Below are 17104 nucleotides of genomic sequence, written 5' to 3'. Positions count from 1 at the left end.
ACATTTAAAGGGAGCTGCTTTGCCAGGCTGCCCCCGCCCCCTGGGACAAGCAGCCTCCCGGTCGGGGCGGCTCGTCCTGCGGACGGGCTGGGCCAGAATTCCGGTCTGGTCGCAGGTCGTGATGGGCCGGCTGTGGCTGGGGAGGCAAGTCGGGCTGTGACGTGAGTGGTAGTTGAGAAGTAGGAGGGGCTTCAGGATTGGGTAAACTGAGTCTCATGTACTTGGGAGGACCTACTGTGTGCCGGGCTCCCAGCCCGGGCAGGCCCGGGCTGGTCTCGGGGGAGGAGAAGTTAGCTGAGCTGCGTGCAGTCGCCTTGGCCCCAAACTGACTGAAGAGAGTCTCTGACGCTGGTGCTGTGCTTGCGTCTTGTCAAGGCGATTTCCCACATGTCACCTCTTTGAGCTTTAGAAGGGCCTGGTGGGGTGCACAGGAAGGGGAAGGTGAGGCCCAGGAAGGGGCTGGGCAGGGGCCAGGTCACACAGAGTTGGGGCCACTTGACCCCAGCCAGCTGTCTGGCTGCCCTCGGCGACGTCCTCAGGTTTACAGTGGGTCATGTGATGCCCGTGGCTCAGAGGGACGCACAGATGGGGGACAGAAGCCGTGGGGATGGCGGCGCTGGGTCCCGCTCCATGGAGGGTGCCAGGGCCTGGGGCTGGGCTTCGGGCGGCTCGGACGTCAGCGCCCCGGGGGGAGCAGCGCCCAGTTCCCTTTTCCCACTTCTCCGATCCCCTCAGTCCTGCCCCGAGCTGCGGGCCGTGCCACGGGCCAGCCTGTGGGCGTGATGACTCAGAGCCTCTCGGCTCCCGAAGCCCATGCTGTGCCACGGGCAGGCCGTCTGGCCGGCTGGACACTGGGTGTGGCCAAGGCAGGCAGCGGTGGAGGAGCGTCTGGGGTCAGTGGCTGACAGGGGTGACCGAGGAAAGGAGGAAACAGGTGGGGCGGGGGCAAAGCCAGGTGCTCGCTGCCCCGGGCCAGGCCGGGCCAGGCCTCTCAGCTCCAGGAATGCGGTGAGGCCCAGGCGGGGCTGGGGCCCGCTCAGGCCGCCTTCCCCTGTCCCTTCCCTCTGTGTCCCACCAAGCCGCACCCCGCACCCGGCCTTCCCAAGGGGAGACACTTCTACACTGGACCCCAACATTTATCAGCCACGTGGCCCAGCTGGGGAGCAGGCATCTCCCCCCGCGGTGGCGAATCCCACTGCGGCCAGGTGCTCCCTGGGCTGCACAGTGTGGCAGGGTCCAGGGAAGGGCGGGAGGGTTCCAGGCCTCTGGGCCCCCGATGGGGTGGCCCTAGAGCTCCGTGTCTCTATTTTCTCCCGGTCACTTCTACCCAGTTCACTTGACAAGCGGGCCTAGACTGCCGCTACTGACCAAATGGCCCAGAGGCGGCCAGGTGAAGTGGGGTGGGAGGCTGTCGTCCACCGGAAACCCCTGTGGCTACAGTGGTGGGGACAGGGGTGAGGACCTGGCATGGCCTGCTGCAAGGACTTGAAATTCGAGCCACGAGCGACGCAGAGGAGGCGTCCCGGGCAGCATCGGAGCCCAGCGGGTGCTGCCAGTGCCATAGGTTGCGGGGGTGGGTGCCTGGCACCACGGACCAGAGGCCCCCTCTCTGCCTGCCGTGGAGGGCCTGGCTTCTGCTACTGCTGGCTGCCCACCCCGCCCCGCCCCTGCACACTGCTTGGCATTCGAGGCTGGGGCATCCAGTCTTGGGCTCCCTGGCCTGCCCTGCTCCAGGACACAGAACAGGCTGCCAGACCTGGAGGGTTTTGGAGCAGGCTTCCGAGGCCCAGCTCCCCAGGCTCCTGGAGCTCTGCCCGGGCATCTCACTTCACACCCGGATGCGGTCCTACTGGCCGGGCAGGGCCCCACACAGCCTTCTGTGTTCATTAACCCTGGCTGAGGCTAATTCCTGGCTCGCGGTGGCCCAAATCTTTGCTTCACTGTGTGCTATCCAGAGATGACTAGTAAATGCTACAGCGACGGAATGCACTTCTTCGCAGAGTCTCCCGGCTCCCCTGGGTCTGGGATGATCTGCAGTCATGAAGGTAGACACGGGCTGGGGGCTGGGAAACAGGGGGCCCACGTGTGGAGGGACAGGGACCTGGGAAGCAAGGGCAGGGCCGGGAAGGACTGAGCTGTCTCTAGGAGGCGGACAGGGGACCCTCCGGACAGAGGCCTGCCTGAGGTGCTGCCCGGGGCTGCGCCCTGAGGCTCCTTCCCACCCCAGGTCCAGCCTGCGCCCTGGGACACACAGTGATGACACATAGTGATGGAGGGGCGGGGGTGTGACAGACATCTCTTGGATGGTGGAGCAGGGCGATGCCACAGCAGCTGTGCCCTAGGCTTGGTCCCTCAGACGCGTTGCTGGGGGCCCGCCTCCCCGAGAAGGGCTCAGCCCTGTCCCTCTGCCATGTACCAGAGAGATGTGGCGGGGTGGCTACCGTCCTCCTCTGGAAGAACAGTCACATCTGCAGGTCATCCAGGAAGCGGGCGGAGGACACGGACGGGCCGGTGCAGCCCCACACTTCGGGCTTGTTGCTGTAATCGCAGAGCTGGGCGGATAAAAACTGGATTCCAGAATTTTCTTTTCGTTCAGGTCGCCAAGCGTCCAGTTGTACGGAGCAGCCAGGGGTGCTGACTGGAGTCCCACTAGGGCCGAGCCCCGTGCAGGGTGTGTTTCCTCTCCCCTTGGTGGTCACAGTCCCTGTCTTTCCTACTGCCTTTCCTCCACGTGCACCTGCTCCGATGGAAGTTTCTGGAGTGTAGCGTTCGCCCCAGCCCGGGAACCGGGAGGAAGCCTTTTCCAGCCCTCTGCGTCTTCCAGCATCCGCCTTCCTCGCTGCGGGGCTGGCGGGAGCGTGATGCGGGACGTCCGTGTGGCAAACGTCACCCTTGGCATCGAGGAACATGTCGTAGCCCTAAACCAGCCCCGCAAGCGTGTCCTGGGCAGCGCCACGGGCCGGGCCGGGCGCAGATGGCGCTGGGGGCGAGGCAGGCCAGCCGAGTGGCTCTGGGTCTAGTGGGAGCACTGGGTTTGCTGGAAGGCCGGCCTGAGGAGCACGGCAGGACCACGGAGCAGGCGGCGGAGGACGCAGCGTGGGCTTTAGCAAGAACTAGGTGACAGTTACTGATTGCTAGCAATGACACTGAGTGGACGTAAAGAGCGGCTGGTACCAGGGGCTTCCAACTTTGTTGTCCGCATCTACCAGTGAGAAAGTCAAACACAAAGCCCCATATGAGCATATTTATTTACGCATTGTGTGCATGTACCTCTGTCACACACTAAATATTAGCATAATTTAATTTCTTTCCTTCTTTAGCTATAAGATAAATATAAAGGGAAGCTTACTCTCTTTTCCCCGACACCCGATGACTCACATGGCCACTGGTTTACAGTCAGTCAGACATGTCCTGGTCACCCTCTCAGGACGCCCAGGACTGGCCTCATGCTGTCACTGTTCCCAGAACCGCAGGAGTGTAGGCCTCTGTGCAGTGTAAGGGGCAGAGCTGGGCGGAGGGACAAATGGACCCAGGGTCTCGAAGGCCATCCTCACTGATTTCTGTCTTTCTGCCTTCTGCTCTCCATGCTCTGCACAGCAAGGAACATGGCCTCACGCTTCCTGAGCCCTGATCTTGCTGCTTCTGCCCCGTGGAAGGGGCCCACTGCCCTGTCTCTCTCGCCAAAGCTGTCCGGGGGAGGGACTCACCAACCCAGCCTGGCTCAGACACCCACTGCTGTGCCGGACGACGCTGGCCACGGGGCAGGGGCTCAGGAGAACACAGCAGCAACCCACCAGGAGACGTGTGCTTGGGGACGAGGGCACACCGGGAGAAGGGGCGCAGTTAGTGGGCAGGTGGTCTCGGGGGCACTCTTCGAGTCGCACATCTGCTCAGGTCACGCTCATCCCTGAAGTCCACCGGCAATTCCCGTGCTTCGATTTATCAGGCCAGGCCCTCTATGATTCACGAGCTTGGCCTTTTCTTTGCATTAAAAAAATTTAAACCTTTCATTTGAGTAAAAATAAAGTGACCAACTATCAGAACTAATGAGATTATCTCATGGTAGAGGCTGAATCTGAGGCAAAAACATTCACGTCCCACTTAAATAAAACACACAGGAGCAAAGGCAGCGAGGATGGGAAAGACCCGTATGAGGAAACGCAAAACTGTCCTGGAATTCACGGGCGGCGCGGCTGCAGTCGATTACGAGGGAGTTTTATCGCAGGAAAGCTGATGGAGTAACTCATGGGAAAGGTGAGCCTTGTAAGGTATTTCTGAGTTTCTTAATACACAAAATATTTCCAAACGAAGAGCTCCCCATTATCCCCGCACTGTTAGCATCTGGGTGCCACCTGTGGCAGGCGTGGTTGCACGGCCACCCACCCCGCCCATGCCCCACTTTGCAGTGGTCATGGGGTTGGGAGGGGCTGTCCCCAGTCCCGTTGCGGGGGCGGCGCGGCTCCCCTCCTTTCGAAGTGGCTGCTTTAGCGGGAGCCAGTTATCCAGGTCTAAACAGGGCAGTGCAGGGCGTCCTCCTGGCCCCTGAGGGCCCCGTCAGAGTGACGCTCTGGGAAGCAAAGCTCTGTCTCCCCGGGCTGTGGGCGATGAAGCCTGTGGCCCCAGTGGCTGCGGGCAGCCATGTCGTGACTCTGAGGAAAGCCAGCCTGAAGACCAAGTCTCCATACAGAGGGGACTGGGGGACGCTGCGGACAAATGGACCTGCGGCCCGGACCGAACTGTAGCAAAGCCTGTCCCCCAGCTGGACTTTCCAGACGCCGAACCGGCGAAACCCCTTTATTGTTCAAATCAGTTGAATTATGTTTTCTTCTGGGAATATCTTCACTGATGCAATGGCCTTCTCAAATTTCCTAGGTCTGTATGTAAAACTTTTCCCAACAAATGTCATAACCTGCCATCTCCACTTAACAGTGTCCTGTGAACAACTTTCTTTGACCGACCGCCCGCCCCCCCAAGATATATCGATGACATCATTTTTAACGGCCGTGTTGTTACCATCAGATGTTTAGATTTTTTTCCAACTTTGTACTGTTTTCAGTATTGTTACAGAGAGCACCGTGCGTGTGTACCTTCACTCACTCGTCCAGATCCTTCCTTGGGATAATCCATAGGGAGAAACTGGAGGGTCAAAGGGTGTGTGTATTCATAGGGCTTTTGTCAACTGCACTTCCAAACGTGACCCCAGGGGGCGCTCTCACGGACGGCGCGTCCGTTTCCCGGCACTGATGCCAACATCGTCCTTTTTCATCTTCGCCCGCCTACCGATAAAAGTGGTATTTCCCTTATTTTCTAGTTTTTAAAATTACTAAAAAGTCCCATTTTATTTGTTCAATTACCACTTCTATTTCCTCTTTAAATAAGTCTTTGGACCTATTTACTCAAACATTTAAAATATATACCTCATTTTAAAAATCAGACTGTTTCCTGTCAGAGCCTTTTACTTCCTTAGTTGTACGATTTCCACATAGTAATCCCGTGTCAGATATGGTACGTATATTTCGTCCAATTAAAGAAATTGACAAATGAGTTAACATTTTAGGTCGGCAAATCTATCAGTTTTTCTCAGCATGGCTGCTGCCTTTGGTGATGTGGTGGATGCTGGGGGTTCTCCCCAGGGTCTGTGCCACCCGTCCCTTGTTGGCATCCTGTGACCTCCAGGTGTCATTGTCCAGCAGTTGAATCAGCCCTTCTCCAAACTCATGGGCACCTCTGGGCTTGTTCAGCTACATAAACTCAGAAACTCCCTTTAGAGTGTGACAAGGAGACAATTCTGAGATGCCCTAAATTAGCTGCAGCAGGCGGAAGGTGGGAGGGAGAGACAGGTCAGTTAGCAGCTGCAGGGCAAAGCCAAAAAGGATGCCTACGTTCCTGAGTGCGCCTTGAACTCCGAGTTAAGTTCCAGGTGGCTGCTTCCCCGATCATCTGGAGAGAACGGCGAGTCGCCAGGGGTCCCCGCACTTGCTCACGCGTGAGCTTCCGCAACTGTGGCCCACAGGCAACCCGCTTCTTCCGTAGGAACAGGGGCCTGTCCCAGGACCAGAACCTCTCCTCCTCCCACCCTTTGTCTAGAGTCAATATAAGTTCCTTTAAAACAACCTGCACCTTTGTGCCCCAAACTCACTGTATCGAAGAGCCCGTGATGACGCGTCTGCGTTCCCCAGCCGCCTGGGTGCCGGTGGTTTAGACCTTTCTCCGGCTAACACATGGCTCCATAACCCCCTCCTTCAGGAAAGCTTTCGGCCTCTAAGGTTTTTGTATAACAAGCATAAGCCGATCTGAGCTGGATTTTGTCCATCCTGAAACCGCCAATGTCTTAACTCTTGCAGAGTTTAGTTCTAAGAAGTATGGGATGTCGCTAGGGGCAGACTCCAAATTCTGGAAGTGGTTGAACTGAGTTAGGGAAGGAGGGATGTGAGAACCTTTGCTCTGTGTCATGAATGGCTGCGGTGGTCGAACAATGGCCCCCAAAGGTCTCCATGCCCTACGCCCCGGAAGCCATGATGTTACCTTACATGGCAGAAGGGAGCTTGCAGGTGTGGCTAAGGGCCCTGAGGTGGGCAGCTCCTCCTGGACAGCATGGGCAGGTCCCTGTCATAGGGACCCTGGAGGAAATGGGGTGACAGATGAGGCAGAGCTTGGAGCGGCCCGCTGTCAAGGTGGAGGAAGGGGCTGCCAGCCAAGGGATGTGGGCGCCGCCGGACGCTGGAGAGGCAAGGAGGCAGGTTCTCCCTGGAGCCGCTGGAAGGAGCATCCCTGAGACACCCTGACTGCAGGACTTCCGACCTCCAGAACTGTAAGAGAATGATGGCTGTTGTGTGCGGCCAATGAGTTTGGGGTAATTTGCTACAGCAGCACTCGGAGCCTAATACAAATGGAATGGCACCTCTTTAGTGACACAGGCTATGTGTCTGTGCGACTGAAGCACCAGGGGAGGCACAGTGACTCACTCACTGAGGTCCCACGAGAGGCTGAGAGACACCGAAACATCATAAGCCTGAAACTGGCCCATTTGAATGCAAAGAAATCAGAAAACACCACTCTGCTAAGAATAGAGTAATTTGGCGCTTATCAGAGGAGAAGGAAACAAAGCCTTCACTCCAAGCAAATGTTATGGAGCTGGGCAGGCAGGCTGGGGACCTGGCAGGGAAATATCCTGGGGCAGGAGCCCAGAGGATGCCCAGCCCAGCCCCGCCTCACCCCAGACCTGTCTCCAGCACCTCCCTAGTCCCACCTCAGAAATGGCACTCGAGGACAGGGACAAAGCAGGTCCTCCGTGGGCCAGAGTGCCAGGGGCTGACTGAGGAGCCAGGAGCCCCCGCCCCCGCCCCTGTCCAAAGAAGGAGTTTTTCATGTTAAGTGGGTGACTCAGTCTGAGGTCATCTGACCACGAGAGGCTACATCTGACCCCAGCAGACAGAGCGTCACATCACCCAGATGTGCTGGGCCTCAGTCAGAATGAGACCACAGCTGACTTCCTGTGGGGGTGGGGCATTACACGCAGGCGTGGCCAGCTGTGAGGGTGAAGGGCAGAGGGGAGGAGTAACGGGGGTGCATAAGGACTGGGGTAACTGAAGGAGAGACCTTCGGGGTAGGGGCGGGGCGCTTCTCAGCTCTCATCTCCCTCTTCCGATTGGGGTGATGGGGGTGCTCATTTTTGTCCCGTCCGCTGTCTCCTGGCCACAGGGGCAGTCGGGAGCCTCTTCCGTCCTGATGTTTGGTTCGGCTGAGACCACTGGGTGGAGAGAGAAGGGGGAGGAGAAACAGTCCCTCCGCAGCGAGCGGAAGCTTGAGCTTCCTGCAGGGGGCGATGGGGATCCCTGGGGAGCTTGGGACAGGAGGAGAGAGACTGCCATGTTGAGATGAGGGCTGTGGCTGTGCAGAGGTGGGGTGGGAATGCCAGCTGGGAGGCAGCCAGGGAGGCTCTGCTTTCTGAGCGCCAGGTGACACTCAGGGCCCTGTGTGCGGGTTTCAGAGTGTTCGATTCGTCCTCAGGAGACCGGTGCAGGCTTGCACTGACCCAAGGGACCCAGTGTCCAGCAAAGGAAGTGGTGGTGCAAGCCCAGGCCTTTGGCCCCACTGTCACATATACCACACCGCCTGGAAGCTCCCGGCGAGATGGCAATCAGCCTGCCTTTCAGCTCGGAGTCTACAGACTGTGGGGAAGAGGCGCCGTCCTTCAGGGAGGGGTGTACGCCCTGCACGGTGCTGTGTCCCCTCCGTAAGGACCTGGGTGTGGGAACCAAGGCAAGGAGAGCAGGGGTGGCCCCACTTATCATCACTCTTAGGGGACTTCTTATTTGTCGTTCTCACAATTCTGGCCTCTTCTAGTGATCCCGAATCCCAGAATGCGACGCTTTCAGAGAGGGATGCGGGTGGAGTCTCCTTAAAAGTTAAGTTACAGCTTCTTGTGCCAAGAGACCAGCGGGTGAGGAAAGACGATCCATGAGAGGGGACAGGGATGCTACTGCGCGGTGCAGACCGGGAGGAATGTTTTGTACCTACCAGGACCACTGGGTGTCCCTCTGCCCAATTTGATGGTATGTGGACAAGTACAACAGGCGAGCCCTGGGAAGGGCACGATGGTCAGGGCCTCTGAAGCCTCGACGGTGAAAGTCTGGGTCACTCCACCAGGTAACTCACTTGCAACAGCAGAGGTGCTAAGGAGGGGGAACACACCCTCGTGCATACGGTGGATGACTCCCCCGTGAGGACCAAGGCTCTCATTCCCTCGGCCGCTGGAAGTGTCGCAGGCTGACGGCTCAGAGGTAAGCCCCTCGGTGAGAACGGCCCTGAGCTGAAAGGGCTTCCTCTCCCTACTACGCCCCCTCCCAGGGGCGGCCCGCGGTCAGCGACGGGTCTGTGCAGCAGAACAAAGGCTCCGCCCACCTGTCTCAGTTCACGACGTCCCTGAAGGGCCATCCCATCCCCTGGGTTGGCCTGATGCTCGCTCCATTGTAGCCCCTCCAGTTCAATCTCTCCTCCCCCATAAGCCGCCTGCATGCAAATATCCGTCTCACCACGTTTCCTGGGAACCCAAGCTACACACAAACCGAGCCACACTGAGCACTAATCTGCTACCCACGCTCCGGCTTTCTCGTGTCCTTGCTTCGGCGGCGATGTTCCTTCTCCCTGGAACGACTCCTTGCGTTCCGTCGGGCCAGCTACTCCACCTTAAACAACAGTCACAGACCTTAGCAGACGTCCCGACCCCTCCAAGCCCCTCCGTGAGCGCTGTGCATTCGCCGTTGCATCACTTATAGCTGCCTTTTCCAAGAACACTCCGCAGTAGCTCAGGGCGCAGCAGAGGAAGAGCTCCGTAATCACACCTTGACGTGACGTAGTACGAAACATCCACGCAAAAAGTCACGTGGAACACAAAACCTGCCCGCGCTCCACCGCCTAAGGAACGCAGCGTGACAACGTAACCGAAACCCCTGCGAACTCCTCGCGGATGGGCCGCTTCGCCCGGAAGGGAACCCGGAGCGCGATGCCCGGCGCCGGCCCGCCCCAGGCACTTCCCCGCGGCGCCGCCAGGCGTCGCCCTCTGATGCCGTCAGGCGCGCTCTCTACGCGTCACGCGCGCCGCGCCGGAGGCGGGACTTCCGGGCGTGCGGAGGCACAACTTCCGGAGGGAGGCGGAAAAGCTCCTGGGCTCTGCGTTCTGGAGTCCCGGGACGCCTGAGTGGCCACCGGAGGTTCAGGAAAGAGCCGCCCGCGCGGGCCGGCAGCACTCGGGGTGTCGGGCCAGCAGGTCTGAGGGATGAGGAGGGGCCATGGCCAGCGACGGGGCCAGGAAGCAGTTCTGGAAGCGCAGTAACAGCAAGGTCCCGGGCAGGTGGGTGTGACGGGGAGCCGGGTCGGGGTCAGGGGTCAGAGGTCAGGTGGCACGTCGGCTGGCGGGGCTGCGGAGGGGTGACCTGGGCTCTGAGGAGACCGCTCCGGGGTGCGAGGGACCTCGGGGTCGGAGCGTGAGGTCTGGGAGGCGACAGTGGCAGCACGTAGGAGCGAGGCTAGAAAGGGCGCGGAGAAGCTGCCGGCAGGTGTGTCCCGAGACCGGCAGCCTCTCTTCCGCCAGTTCCTCGGCTCCCGGGGCAGCCGAGGGGAACCCACGCGGGTCGTGGTGCGGGGTTCGGCGGGGTCCGGAAACTGGCCGGGGCGGGCTGCGCCTGCGGGGCGGTCGCTTTCTGCGCGGGGCGTGGCGGGTTTGATCCACTTGGCTGGCCTCTCGCCTCTCTGTGGGCCCTGCCTTTGCCTGGAGCGAGGAAAGGGCGTTTGAGGCTCCCTCTGAATGTCCACGTTCCCACTTCTGGCCTCAGAACCGACTCCTGTCTAGAGTCAGCAGCAGGAAGCAAGTTAAAAAAATTAAATAACTAAAGTGCCCGCAGTGACCTGAGTGCACCCTGGAAGCTGTACAGCGCCAAAGGTCTCATCTGATTGGAGTGTCACTGAGCCCAGGCCAGGGCCCTAGGGAACGCAGAGACACTACATGGAAGAGACTTAGGACGAAATCAGCTGCTGGTGAAACTAGATTAGAGATAAACAAACTTCAGGGTTTCTAAACACAGTTTGTTCTGTTTGGAAACTAAAGTCAGATACTGAACATTAAGAACTGCGACATTAAAATAACTGTAAATAGAATCATTCAAGTCAAGAGCACAGCTTATGGGTTGCATAATAAACACTTGTGTGAGTGGCGGAATTGTGAGCTTTGGAATTCACTGCGCCCAGTCATGAAGTTTTCCGAGTGATCTGGGAGTTCGCAGGAGCGAGTTACCGACTGCTCAGCCACGGTTCAGAGGAGCGTCGCCAAAGGTGGCCTGTTTCACTCTACAGGATTGTGCTTGATTGAAGAACAACAAGTTTCATCAAAATCAATGTCAGGGTCCAAGATGATGTGAAAATTCTGGAATGGTGGAGAACAGGAGTTCCCAGTAGTGACAGCGAAAAGTGCTCTGGAACACAGACTCCAGGGAAAAGGAGCCAGGTGGCAGTGGAACTTCTTTGTGCTGTTTTAGGTCTTGAGGTTTTCTTCTTCCTCGGTTTAAATGGACTTTAGTTCTTAAGCGACTGTGTTGAGAATAATCGAGCTCCTGTGTGTGATTGTGATGGTGAATAAACCTTTGGGTTGATGGCTGTGTCTCTTGGTAATCGTCCTTGCATTGGGTTCAGTGGTGTCCTCCCAAAATTCTTGTCTATGTGGAACCTGTGAATGTGACCTTACTTGGAAATAGGGTCTCAGCAGATGTGAGCCAGTTAAAATGAGGTCACACCGGACTGGTGTCCTTATAAGAGGGACATTTGGACACGAGAGAGACATAGGGAAGATGGCAGGTGTGGACGGAGGCAGAGATTGAGCGATGCACTTGGCAAGCCAAGGGATGCCAAGGGTTCCTGGCAACCTGTAAAAGCTAGAGAGGCGAAGAAGGTTCCTTCCTCTCCTGGAGCCAGAGAGAGCACGGCCCTGCTAGCACCTTGATTTCGAACTTCCGGCCTTCAGAACTGGGAGAGGATAAATTTCTGTTGTTTTAAGTAATTTGTTATGATAGCCACAGGAAACTAATACAGTCCTCGACTTCTCTGAGATCCTGTGTTACTAAAGATAGACTTCCTTTTTCCTTTGATTTCGAAACTGTGCTGTGTCTACGGCATTTTTGAGAGCAGCTGCGCGTTATGGAGTGGCGTTTGGAGTGGCGTTTGGAGTGGCGTTAGAGGCAAAGGGGGAGGTTGGGCCCTCCAGCCGCCCTGTGCCGCTCGCCTCCTGCGGCCTTGCCTCTGGCGGCGCCGCTGTCTCAGGCGGCAGGAGGAGTTGCAAAGTGCGCACGTCCTCTTCGCTATCAGTAGACCCGTGGCGGTCACCAGCCACGTACGTGATCTTCGCCTGCGCAGGCACAGTGCGGTCCGAGAGCCTGGCCGGACGCCTGTGGCTTCGCCAGCTGTCTCGGATGCGTCCCAGGATCGTTAACTCTGTGTCCTCGACCCAGAGAAACTCGCAGGAGGAGGACTGCACCCACGGTGGAGGGCAGAACCGCTCAGGCTCTTTTAGGGTGCAGCCCTTAATAATGAATACTTCCTTAGGCATAATTCCCTCTCGTTGCCTCCTTCTGACACTGATGGCTGGTGGTGGCCGAGCCCGTACAGTCTGCTATTCTCGGTGCTCTACAGTGTCATGTTTTCCCTAGAGTTTCAGAGTTTACGAAATGCGCCCTGCCCTCCACGTGCCATTCACCGAGGTGGGCTTGGTTTGAAGCCCCTGGAGTGCCACGCCGAGAAGCGGCAGTGTTTGCGCGTGGGGTCCGAGGCTCGTCGTGACCTGACCCCTGCTTAGCCTTTCAGCCGCATCTGTCGCCCCCGCTTGCACTCTGCCCTGCGCGTCGCTGGTGGGCTTGGCGCACGTGCCGTGCCATGCCCCGTCAGTTTCACGCTCCCATAGCCGACCAGAATGTTCTTTCCCTCCCTGTTCTCCCCTTTGCTGGGGTTATTATTGTAATTTTTTAATTTTGGAGATTGACCTTCCCTGTACCTCCTGGAGCCTTGCCCGTCCCCTGGCAGCCTGGGCTCGCGGGCCCTTCTGTGCGTTGGACTCCGCGGGCTGCTTTCCGCATGCTTTCTTCGCTAGACGGTCATCTCTGTGTCCTTAGTGCTGATGCGTGGCGGTCGATCCAAACGATCTTCCACATTAACCAAGAGAGAGTCGTTCGGCCACGGCGTCCCACTGCCTGAGAGGTGATCTTGCCCGTAGACCCCCGTTCCCTGTACACCCCAGTTCTTAGGTAGTGTATTTGGCTGACGCTTTCTCAGAAATTTCTTTTTTGGACAAGGCGGGGTGCATGCTGTGGTGGACAGACCTGTGACCAGGAGTCTGTGGTCTGGGTGTGAGCTGCCTTTTTCTAGTAATCTCTGTGTGACCTTCGCCGGGTCATGTCACCCCTGGTGCCGTCCATTCTGCACGTGGAACCTGAGGTAGTCGCGTTGGACCGAAGTGGCTGTGACCTGCAGGAGGATATTTGGCCTCGTCCGTTAACGAGAACGAGAGAGACCTCCTGGACGTTTTGAGAGTCTGATAATGGATTAACGCGACACGCATTTACTTAGCACGCGTCGTGTGCGGTATCAGCTCCAGCTGCTGGAGACACGTCAGGGGGCGAAGGAGACCCCAGTCCGAGCTCTCGCAGGGCTTGGGGTGGAGCGGGGGAGGCAGAGGGAATAACACAGCAGAGCGCGGGCTGGCGGCCGCTGGGGACCGCTCTCAGCACAGCGCACGGGAGCGGGGCGGATGGTTCCGGCAGGTGCAGTGGTGAGGGCTTCGTGGTGGTCAGGTGGCCAGGGGACCCCCCCACAGAAGAGGCTTGCAGGAGGTGAGGGGACGTCCCCTGCGTGCTGGAGGGGGGTGGTCCAGGCAAAGGCCTGGTTCGGAGCGCGGCTGGTGCGGGGCGGGCGGGGGAGCTGGGACCCTGGTCACAGCGAAGCCACGGACTTGCGGTTTTTCTTCTGAGGGAGGGGCGCCTGTGGCAGGGGTGGCGTGACCTGCCTGGGTGAAGCAGGGTCCCTGGGGCCGCCATGTGGAAGGCGGACTGGCGGCTGAGAGGGCAGGGCCAGGGAGACCTGTCAGGAGGCCGCGGCACACTGTGGCACACGTCCAGGGAGAGGTGTTGCGATGGTGGCTCATAAGGTAAGAATCAGCAGGTGGGGGATGAGGGCCAGGCAGGGCTCAGCCCCACTCCCCGGGGCCTGCTCCTTCACGGCCCGGCTTTCTGCCGTTGCAGTTGGCGTGCCTGCCTGGCCTCACTCGGTGCCAAGCCCCCCGCGCCCCCGCACTGGGGCGGGGACAGGCAGCCTCTCTGTGGGTCCCACGCTCGCTGTTCTAGCGCTGCCCGGCAGTGTGCTGTGTTGACAGAGGGTGCGCAGGCAGCTGGAGCGTGCGAGGGGTGACATTGCTTAGTGGCATGGCAGCAGGAAAGGCCCAGATTCGATACGCAAGGCTGTGGGTGCCTGGGGCAGAGCCGGAGCGGAAGACAGCTTTCAGCTGTCAGCTGTCAGAGCCAGAGGAGTCTGAGCAGATGCGACAGTCAGCCCAGCAGGCCGCTATCGCTCATCAGCGAAGGAGGAGCTTGGCGGGAACTCGGAGGGGTCATTCATTCATTCATTTCATTCATTCATTCGGAAACTCCTTGGCAGCCCGTTCTGTGTGCCAGGGACCGTGCTGTGTGCTGTGCGGAGATGTGGTCTTCAGAGGCCACCAGGGTGAGGGCGACGGTGAGGACACGTGTCCACACACAGTCCGAAGTGCTCCTGAGGTTCAGATCTGGGGGCGACGGTGGAATGACTGGCACCGCATGGGCGGAAGGTCACATCCTCCTGGAGGAGGGGGTCTCGCCTGTGCCAAGCCCAGGGGTGGGGGAGCCAGCCTGCCACTCGCCACTCCAGCCGTGTGGGGGAGCAGTGTGGGGGTGCCAGCACGCCTGGCCCAGAACGCCCTGCAGGAGGCCGCAGTGGGGGGCGGGGGAGCCAAAGGATGCTGAGAAGCGGGTGGGAAGTGAGCAGGGCCTAGCACCCCAGGGCTTTGCAGGCCGTGGAGAGGATGTGGGTCTCGGTCCGGAGAGTCACGAGACAGCACAGAAACGGGGCGCTACGACCCCGTTCCTCCTTCTGAAGAGGAGGTGGGGACGAGGGCCAGCTGCGGGGCTGCAGGGGCTGCGTGGGCCAGGCCGTGGGGCAGGGGACCTCGCAAGGTTCGCTGACCGGCTGAATGTTGGGGGCGAGGTGATCCCCAGGGTTCTGGCCTGAGGGTGGCGTGGCCGGAGGAATAATGGCCCCCAAGCTGTCCGCGTGCTCAGCCCGAACCCGGCGAAATGCTGTGCCACGTGGCAGAAGTGACTTTAGGCTGCCAATCCTTAAGGTGACCTTGAGGTGGCAGATATCCTGAATTATCTGGTGGGCCCAGCGGGACCACGTGAGCTCTTCAAAGTGACCAGAGAGATTTGACATGGGGCCTCCATCTGACCTGTGGCCATGGAGGAAGGGGTGGCGAGCCAGGGGCTGCGCGGGCCTCCAGAAGCTGGGAACAGCCTTCTGCTTACAGCCGCAGGAAACAATTCCGCCGACAATGAGCAGCAGGAAGTGGATGTTTCCAGAACGGCCTCCCGAGGTGTCGGCAGCTGCCTGGCCCCTGGTTTTGAGCCTGGCAAGACCCGACTCGGACCCTGACCTCCAGACCCTTAATAAACGTGCCACTGAGTTTGCGGTACTTTGTCACAGTAGCCGCAGAGAACTGGGGGAAGGAAGAGGGCCAGGGTCCTGGGCCTGGGGGTGTCGGGCGGTGCAGGGTCGCAGGCTGCCCTCCTCACCGGCCCCTGCCCTGTCCTGTGTCTGAACGTGGACGGGTTACCGGGTCAGCCTTCACGGTGGGCCGGCCTCGCACTGGTAGCCTCTGCAAAGCGCACTTAGCCCCAGGGGACTGGCACTAAGCTAGGAGGCTTCGTCCTGTGTCCCCTGCCTGCTGGGGACAAGGAACCAAGTGGAGGCCCTGCCTCTTTTCTCAGAAGTTCCGAGCTGCTGCCAGGACCAGCTGGCTCCTCGCCTGCCTGCTCGCCCGTCCGCCCTCCGTCCCTCTCGTGTTTTTATAAACTGGTTTGTTTTCTTTGCTTGCGTTTTTGAAGCAACTGTTTGGACCGAGAGCCTGTTTGTTCCTGCCTGTCTGTGTCGGGAGGAGGCTGCTGTGGCGGCACGTGGGGTGGTGGCGGGTGGGTTTTCCTGGTGGCCGTCCGTGAGGGGCGGTGGTCTCACTGTGCCCAGTGCCTTGGGAGCACCCGTGGGTGCGCTTTACTGTGTTCACAGATCCTCTCACTCGTTTGGTTTTCAGTGGTCACATTTTGTGTTATTAAATGTCTTTTATTTTGTCTGGAAACATTTTGAAAAATAAATTCTACTTGAATCGTATTTTTCTTCTTTTACATATTTAGTGTAGCAAATCTAGACTCTGGTGAATTTTAAGTGAGGATGAAATGATTTTTAAAAACTAAAGTCCTGATGATTGCGAATTTATTTTTTATTATGATTTTTAGTGAGCAGGAGGCAGCATTCTGCTGCCCCGGGTGTCGTGAAGGCAAGGTCATGGTCATGGTGGAAACCAGCGGGACGTGTCCTGAGAACCGCCTGCCCTGGTCGCTCCTGGCCTGTGTGCGCTGGGACCAGGGTCGTGGCACCGCGATGGGGCCAGTGAGTGACCTCCCATCCCTCCTCGCCCGGGCGTCGTCCTCTCCGGCCACCCCTAGCTCACTGGCTCTCGGTTGGCACGTGTGGTGTGAAGAAGGGGCCCTGTGGGCCCTTCAGGGTGCAGTGCAGGCTTCGGGTACGGCAGGGGTCCCGGAAAGCGATGTCCCTCCCCGGGGGCCGGGCCGCACACAGTCGCTGCAGACACACGGGTGCGGGGCGTGCCACTGTGCGGGGCCCTGGCAGCCAGACTCGGCAGCCGGTCTGGTCCTTGCTCTCGCGCTGGGCAGAGCAGCCGGGAGTGAATGTCCCAGGAGGGTGGTGGCGTGGGCCTTGCGGTGGCCCCGACCTGGCGCGTGCTTGCCGAGTGCTTCCCCGGGCCGGGCTCGTCACACGCAACCGCGAGCTGGGTCCTCACAGCCTGGGCCACCGTGCGGTCCCCGTGCACAGACGAGGGAGCAGCCCTGCAGCTGTGGTGGCAGAGCCAGGCCTGTCCCTGGGGACGTGGCTCAGACCGCAGCCGGGAGGGGGGACGTGTGCACCCCGACTTCCGCGACTCTGGGGGCTCCTCAGGGGCGAGATGGACAGCTTCTCCTGGGATGTCCCCTCCGCAGATGAGAGGCGGGGCGTGGGGCCCCGAGGGAGCGGGGCGGCCTGGCCTCTTCCCGTTGGCGGGGCCCGGGCCACGGGGACTTTCGTTTTGAGTGTCTCATCTCTTCGTTCCCGCTCTGAGGTGCTGTTTCCTCTTTTTGGGGATTTACGTGGAAATTCCAGCCCGAGTGCCCAGGGCACTAGGCTGCTCGGCCTCAGCAAGTGCAGTTGGAGCGTCACGGGGCTCTCAGTGCCCTGGGCGTGATGGCCAAAAGCGCCACTGTCA

The 17104-nt window shown here is 59.3% G+C and overlaps 2 protein-coding genes across 2 annotated transcripts in view; one reads left to right on the top strand and one right to left on the bottom strand.

Annotated features, from left to right (window-relative positions):
* Positions 1-3229: 3229 nt before the first annotated feature.
* Positions 3230-9369, bottom strand: LOC120602784 (uncharacterized). The gene is made up of 5 exons (XM_039863005.1): positions 9273-9369; positions 8521-8653; positions 8116-8244; positions 7600-7750; positions 3230-6809 (listed from the first exon to the last, which is right to left on the bottom strand). The coding sequence occupies exons 1-5, from the start codon at positions 9367-9369 to the stop codon at positions 6558-6560; spliced, it is 762 nt and encodes a 253-aa protein (XP_039718939.1). The 3' UTR covers positions 3230-6557.
* Positions 9370-9628: 259 nt separating this feature from the next.
* Positions 9629-17104, top strand: part of TBC1D22A (TBC1 domain family member 22A) — a 229452-nt gene continuing 221976 nt past the window's right edge. Inside the window, exon 1 of the mRNA XM_039863147.1 lies at positions 9629-9853. Coding sequence (XP_039719081.1) covers positions 9792-9853 — 62 coding nt within the window. The 5' untranslated portion in view covers positions 9629-9791. The remainder of the gene's footprint in view (positions 9854-17104) is intronic.

This window comes from Pteropus medius, unplaced genomic scaffold (genome assembly GCF_902729225.1).
Source record: "Pteropus medius unplaced genomic scaffold, Ma_sr-lr_union100, whole genome shotgun sequence".
Taxonomy (NCBI): Eukaryota; Metazoa; Chordata; class Mammalia; order Chiroptera; family Pteropodidae; genus Pteropus; species Pteropus medius.
Note: the sequence above shows the minus strand (reverse complement) of the source record. Positions and strands in the feature narration are given on the sequence as shown.

Coding starts and splice junctions, on each gene's coding strand:
- LOC120602784 (XM_039863005.1), bottom strand. CDS start 9,369: ATGTTTCGTACTACGTCACGTCAAGGTGTGATTACGGAGCTCTTCCTC. Junction 8,654..9,272: donor CTTGGAAAAGGCAGCTATAA/GTGATGCAACGG, acceptor GTTGCAAGTGAG/TTACCTGGTGGAGTGACCCA. Junction 6,810..7,599: donor GCCCCGCCCCTACCCCGAAG/GTCTCTCCTTCA, acceptor ATTCTCTTACAG/TTCTGGAGGTCGGAAGTCCT.